The sequence below is a fragment of the Nicotiana tomentosiformis genome, chromosome 1 (genome assembly GCF_000390325.3).
Source record: "Nicotiana tomentosiformis chromosome 1, ASM39032v3, whole genome shotgun sequence".
In the NCBI taxonomy this organism is placed as follows: Eukaryota; Viridiplantae; Streptophyta; class Magnoliopsida; order Solanales; family Solanaceae; genus Nicotiana; species Nicotiana tomentosiformis.
The window spans coordinates 81,468,504-81,475,847 of NC_090812.1; the positions used below are offsets into that span (position 1 = coordinate 81,468,504).

Here is a 7,344-nt window from a genome sequence, read left to right on the forward strand (position 1 = left end):
GTTTTAGCTAACAATTACCCTATATCGGTAATTATGGGGCTTGTAGGATTTCTCGTATTTTTCACGATCTATATGTTTTTGTGTTTTGTTAAATGCTTGTGGTTTTCCTTAAATTCTACATGCATCTCTCTCCTCCCACCCGCACCCCACCCCTTTTTTCTCTTTCTTTTTGTTAAATTAAAGAGTTTAACTTACTTTAAGATTTAACTTACACACGATGCAGACTACAAAATAATTGACTTAACTTATACACGGTGCACACTTCACTTAAAATTGCACTAATTTGGAGTACTTTTCAACGTCTTATAAGTTCAATTAAACTCATAACTAAATTGTTGAATCCACTCTTGTTTTTCCATGATAAATTTGCAACCCCATGGCATATGGTGCACGGGTACTATGCACATGAGGGAATGGATGAGCATAGCGCGTTATATAATTTGAAGAATCTTTTCAAAAATCTCTTGTGTGTTATTGTCAGATGTCTCACGGGTATATGCATCGTGCTCTTATATATGCACCGGTACAAAAAACAATATTGATACATGTCACACCCCTTTTATGCCCCTCAAAACGATAATGTGTGTTATGGATGGTGGGTTAAAGAATTTCTCCAATTAAAGTGACAAATTTAAATAGGGATTATTTTATTTATAGAGTCGTCACTTGAAATTAATTTGTTGGGTGTTCCAAGTTACCTTTTGTTTGAATCCCTAGTCAAAGAAAGATTTGACTCTTTTATTATTGGTCTGCAAAACAAAGTCAGGGTAAGAAATTCTGTTGACCGGGGAGAAGGTGTAAGGCATTCCCCGAGTCCCGTGGTTCTAGCACGGCCACTTTATTGACTACAACTTAGCTTGAATTAATTTTGGATAAATTGTGATTTATTGATTTCCGTATTTTATCTATCCGCTTTTAATTATTAAAATATGAAATTATCTTTGAAACGAATTACTTGTGTGAATCCATTTTGTTTATTGTGCCAAAATCATGTCTCGCGTACGTGTACACAATTAATAATATTTTATTATATTAAGATTGTTTTGCCCAAAGTTGCGCTAACGCATACTTCAATTTTAATTTTTGAAAATCATAACTATGTCACGCGAACGTGTACATAATCACAATAATTTATTTATTAATACGCACCTAAAGAATACTAGCGATTGTTAAGATTTATTTTTTAATTACATCAACTTTATTGTAAGACTAAAGTTATAGAAGAATATTGTAAGAAAGATGGAGTAATTTAGTTATATGAGCTAGCTATATGTAGACCCAATTAAACTTAAAGAAAGATCATTTCTCGTTATCCAAGAAGAAAGAAAGCAAATTCTCCTACCCACTTTATTGAAACAGTTTCATCTACAATTACTGTCAAGTCCAATTATCATTGTTTTAAGTCTAAACATGACCCATTAATATGGCACCAAAACCTTTAATTTTGAATAAATCTTATTCAACTAATCTATTTAGCACTTAACTTTATACCTACAGAAGAAATCTAAAGCTATAAAAAGAGGAACAATTGTAACGAAGAAACCAGCGTGGCAAATCCTCACGTGAACTCTCATTTCCACATAAAGATACCAAGAACAATATTCAGTAATTTGAGCAAGAATCTCGTAACAATATCATCCGCAAACATTAACTTAAACATCATTCACATGATAATGAAGATAGAATTATAACATAATCACAGTAATATTTGATCCGTCTAAAATAAACATTAAGAACATTAAAATAATGTATTTATGCCAGAACAAAAATAGTAGAACAAGAGATATGACCTTTATTGCTAAAATTTCCAGCAGGTACAGTGAAGAAGAAGCTCACAAACAGTAATCCTCAAACGACGCTAGGAACTAGAAACTCGAATCGGAATCGGCAACCCCGGACGGACTTAGATCAACTAAGTTCGGACTGTAGTTTCGGGCTGATTTTCACACTGATTTTGAAGGTTTGAGTGGTGGTGACAAGACTGTTTAGCGGTGAGGTTAGAGGTTGGTCTAAAGTTGAAAACGGGGTTGTTTTAGTGAAGTTTTTCGCCCCGTTTCGCGGCTAAAACAATGAAGATTTATAGATATTATGTGACTGCCTTTTTATGGAGTTTTTAGCTAGAATTAGTGGAGCCTATGAGCTGGTTTAAGGGGGTCATTTTCGTTGTCTTTTTCCTGAGTTTTTGGTGACGTTTTGGCTAGTTTTATAGAGTTGTTTTTGCTGCATTTATTTTTTTAGCAGAAAACAGGGGCTGGTTTGGGGTCTTTTTTGGATGGATTTCGGGGGTTTTGTCCATTTTTCTTGAACGAGGGACATGTGGGGGGTTGTGAGTGGGGGACCAACATGGGGAACAAGAAAAAGTGGAGTAGAATAAAGAGTGGGGGGACAAGCATGAGGGCAAGCATGGGGGACAAGAGAAAGTGGAATGGGGACAAAGTGTGGGGGACAAAGAGTGGGGACACGCGTGGAAAGATGGGAGCGGGAAATATTCAAGCAGGATAAAAAATTAGGTGCTTACAGCATGCCCCTCTTTGCTTGGAAACATTAAAAGTTTTCAGGCAAAGATAAAGTGAGCTGTGTGACTAAGTTTTGACCATATCATTATTCAAAAGAGGAAGAAAATAAAAGAAAAAGATGCAACCGAGTCCTGATTTTGGACAGCCTATATATCCCGAGTTATAAGGGAATCAGGTCGCGTGTAGTTCAAGAAGAATGATGGAGTGATGAGTTCGAAAGTCGAGCTAGGTTCCGTCGAGCCTCCGGTTCGTGGCCCTGTTATTACATCAAAATCTAAAGGAACTAAACAAGCCTATCAGCTATAAGTTACAAGATTCCTATTTATAAGTCTTTTGAACCTTGATCTTGAGTCTTGACTGGTTGTTCATGCAGACTCTGATCTGAGCCTTGATGTTTGCTAGCTGTAGGTGCTAGTTCATTCTTCTACGGCTTCTTCTGAACAAAACGGAAAATGTGAAGCTCGTAACTTCAGTCATGTTTTGAGCAGTCCATATCATTTCCATCTGCTTTTGTATTTGGATTCACTTTTTTTTTCTTTATTTTGGATTCAGACTTCTTCTTTTGTTCATCTCGAACCTTGTGTCTCGAGGTAAAACCTGCTCAGACATCACAACAAACAAACAAACGAAATTTTTCTGCCCCAGTTTTCACTAGAAAAAATTTCGTGAGTTATTGTAACAAAATTCTAAACTACTTCTTTATTGAAAGCAAATAAAAAAACAGTAATGGTGTACCTTGAAAAGGTCATGTTGATTTTTTTTTTGTCCCAAAAGAATATCTCAACTAAGGATTTGTGTACCTTATATTGGGAAAATGTGGTTAGAGAATGGGATACCCTATATTGGCAATGATATCAGGGAGTGGTGTATCCTGCATTTAAAATCAAATCAACTAGGGAATGGTGTACCCTATGTTGGAGAACATAGCTAGGGATTTGTGTATCCTATACTGGTAAGGAGATCAGGGATTGGTGTACCCTATGCTGGTAAGAAAATATAATCAGGGGATTGGTGTACCCTGTATTAGTGAGAGAAAAAAATGTAACCAGAGGTTGGCGCCCTGTATTACTGAAAAGGAAATGTAACCAGAGGTTGGCGCCCTATATTACTGAAAAGAAAATGTAACCAGGGGTTGGCACCCTGTATTACTGAGAAAGAAATGTAACCAGGGATTGGTGCCCTGTATTACTGGAAAAGAGATGTAACCAGGGGCTGGAGCCCTGTATTACTGAAAAAGGAAATTGTAACCAGGGGTTGGCGCCCTGTATTAATGAAAAGGAAACGTAACCAAGGGTTTGCGCCCTGTATTACTGAAAAGGAAATGTAACCAGGGGTTGGCACCCTGTATTACTGGGAAAGAAATGTAACCAAGGGTTGGCGTCCTATATTAATGAAAAGGAAATATAACCAGGGGTTTGCGCCCTGTATTACTGAAAAGGAAATGTAACCAGGGGTTGGCACCCTGTATTACTGGAAAAGGAAATATAACCAGGGGTTGGCGCCCTGTATTATTGAAAAAAATGTTGAATCCCCGGGGCGAAAAAGGTCTACCTGGGTTAAACTATGAAAAGCAAACCTGGGCGAAATGTACTTCTACTCGGAATATGAGTTGTATCCCACTAGGCGAAAAGTTTCTACCCGGGTTAAATTAAGTAAAATAACATGAGTGAAGAGTACTTCTACTCGGAACTATGAGCTGGATCCCCCTAGGCAAAAAAGGTTCTACCTGGGTTAAGCTATGTAAAACAACCTGAGCGAAGAGTACTTCTACCCGGAACTATGAGCTGGATCCCCCTAGGCTAAAAGGTTCTACTTGGGTTAAGCTACGTAAAACAACCTGAGCGAAGAGTACTTCTACCCGGAACTATGAGCCGGATCCCCGTAGGCAAAAAGGTTCTACCTGGGTTACGCTATGTAAAACATCGTGAGCGAAGAGTACTTCTACCCAGAAACTTTGACCTAGATCCTCCTATGCGAAATGGTTCTACCTGGGTTAAGTTACGTAAAATATCCTGAGCGAAGAGTACTTCTACTCGGAACTATGAGCTGGATCCCCCTAGGCGAAAAGGTTCTACCTGGGTTAAGCTAGGTAAAATATGCTTGGCGAAGAGTACTTCTACCCGAAACTATGAGCAGGATACCCCTAGGTGAAAAAGTTTTACCTGGGTTAAGCTATGAAAATGAGAGGTATGGACAGTAGTGATGCATGCTGAAGATTTTAAGGAGCTTACATTTGGTGACATTCGTCCTTTGAGAACCGCAATTCTGCACTACTTTGTTCCTACTTCAAACAAAGAAAATTTGTGAGTTTTTAAAGTGGTGGTCGGTTTGTGGCCTTAATGCACTGAGGAGTTTGAGTTCATGGACACCCCGTTGTCGAAGAACTTATTCTATCAGAGTGGTACTGAGATGCTCGAATACTTTGTATCATTTTTTGGAGACTTTGTCTTTCTGACGTCTCCCCTGGCTGTTTCATATCCGGATGTCCACGGCACCATTAACCCTTGTATCTAAGGCAAAGAAATTTTTCTTTAAAATCAAACTTAGTTGTCTTGCACTCAGAACCAGTTTGTGTCTGTAGTGCTTATCAACTTTTCCCATGAAGCAAGTCTTGCTTAGGCAACCTTTTCAGTTTTTTTGAGACACTTTGTCCGCCTTATCAAAAGAGATCACAGATGGATTCCTGCCTTCGTCAATGCCGTATATGCTCCAAATTGTGCTCGGTATTACGGAAAAACTGTAGACAGTTTTGCAGCCATTTTTGCTTTGCTTTTGATGCAAGATTAGACCGAAAGGGAATCTAAGAAAAATTATGGAAAAGAATAGAAGAGCAATTAGAAGTGAAAAAGGAATTGTGTCTAAATAAAAGGTGTCCCTTTCGGGGAGAGAAATAAGGAGACTTATCTGGAGATATGTGCCGACTTCAATGAATCATGACATGCATTTTGGACTGGACGCCTGATCTGTCTGAGCTGTCTAATTCTCAAAATATGTCGCGAATGTTCATCTTGAAACTGTCTTGGTTGTGCTCATGCCGGAGCATCAAAGACCCCCATTCGGCTAGTAGCGCCCTTTGCGGGTTTTCGCTAACTGACCTCTCTCATTTCTCTAATCATTGTTGCCTTATGGTGCCCATATGGTTTTCACCAATAAGACTCTTGCATTTCTCTGCTCAATGTCGCCTTATAGTGCTCATACGGGTTTTCACCGATAAGACTCTCTCATTTCTTCTTTTCTTTTTTTTTCTTTTTTTTTCATACGGAAGGTTGGACAATGCCCCTGGCATGGGGACTTCAAGTATTCTCAAAGATCGATCAGAAATTCTTAACAGGAAAAGGCAAAAAGAACCTTGAACTGAATTACAACTTTTGGAACTGTTTCTACGGGAAAACCGTAAGATAAAAACAAGCTTCTACCCCAGTTTTGGAGTATTGGGAATATGGATTTTTGTTGCGATGGGACCGAACCCAGGGTAAGGCTGCCTACGTATCCTTTCGAAATCAGGTCGGACGTAGTTCAATGACTCAAAAAAATTTATTGTTTGACTTTTTTTTTTTGAGTACATAGGTTTCAAAAAAAATGGAAAACAAGGAAGAAAAATACAGGTTAAAAGGGGTAACAAAAGGGTGACACTTGCTTGGAATAGCGAGCAATGGTAGCCTTCGTCATCTCGATCTAAGAAAATCATGCGTGAAAGTTCCACAGTGGGTATATATCAGGCATAATATCTTTTGACTGCATCTGCATTAATAGTCATGTTTGGTAACCGTCCTTCTTCATCTACCAAGTGCAAGGCCCCTTTTGGTAACACTTTCTTGATGATGTAGGGTCCTTTCCAGTTTGGGGCGAACTTTCCTTTAGCTTCTACTTGGTGTGGAAGAACGCATTTCAGAACGAGTTGGCCTACCTCGAAATGCCTTGGACGCACTTTCTTGTTGTAAGCGTGTGCCATTCTTTGCTGGTATAACTGGCCAAAGCACACTGCTGCTAGCCGTTTTTCATCAATCAGCATTAGTTGTTCTAATCGGGTCTTTACCCATTCTGCATCTTCAATCTCCAACTCCACAATGATCCGAAGAGAGGGAATTTCGACTTCATCCGGTATTACAACTTCCGTCCCATATACCAACAGATAAGGAATAGCACCAACAGATGTGCGAGCAGTCGTGCGGTATCCCAAAAGAGCAAAAGGCAACTTTTCATGCCATTGTCTCGAACCTTGGATCATTTTCCTAAGAATCTTCTTGATGTTCTTGTTCGTCGCTTCAATGGCTCCATTGGCTTTTGGCCGGTAAGGGGTAGAATGGCGATGCATAATTTTAAATTGCTCGCATACCTCCTTCATCAAATGACTACTGAGATTGGCTGCATTATTAGTGATAATGGTATTTGGGATACCAAAGCGGCAGATGATGTTGGAATGAACAAAGTCTACCACTACTTTCTTGGTGACTGCTTTGAAAGTGACGGCCTCCACCCACTTGGTGAAGTAATCAATTGCAACCAAAATGAATCTATGCCCATTTGAAGCCTTTGGCTCAATTGGCCCAATAACATCCATTCCCCAAGCAACGAAAGGCCAAGGAGAGGACATGGGATGCAACTCCGAAGGTGGTGAGTGAATCAGGTCACCATGAATCTGGCATTGGTGACACTTGCGAACAAAACTGAAGCAATATCGCTCCATTGTAAGCCAATAATACCCTGCCCGCAAAATCTTTTTCGCCAAAACATATCCATTCATGTGAAGTCTGCATACCCCCGAATGCACTTCACTCATGATCCGCTCAGCTTCTGTGGCATCTACGCATCTCAACAAGTTCAAATC

At 39.4% G+C, this 7,344-nt stretch overlaps 1 protein-coding gene across 1 annotated transcript; it reads right to left on the minus strand.

Annotated features, from left to right (window-relative positions):
- Positions 1-5,208: 5,208 nt before the first annotated feature.
- Positions 5,209-6,831, minus strand: LOC138907037 (uncharacterized). Its single transcript, XM_070197010.1, has 2 exons — positions 6,553-6,831; positions 5,209-5,316 (listed from the first exon to the last, which is right to left on the minus strand). Exons 1-2 carry the CDS (start codon positions 6,829-6,831, stop codon positions 5,209-5,211), a joined length of 387 nt encoding a protein of 128 aa, XP_070053111.1.
- Positions 6,832-7,344: the final 513 nt, after the last annotated feature.

Coding starts and splice junctions, on each gene's coding strand:
- LOC138907037 (XM_070197010.1), bottom strand. CDS start 6,831: ATGCATCGCCATTCTACCCCTTACCGGCCAAAAGCCAATGGAGCCATT. Junction 5,317..6,552: donor AGATTGAAGATGCAGAATGG/GTAAAGACCCGA, acceptor AATTTTTCTTAG/ATTCCCTTTCGGTCTAATCT.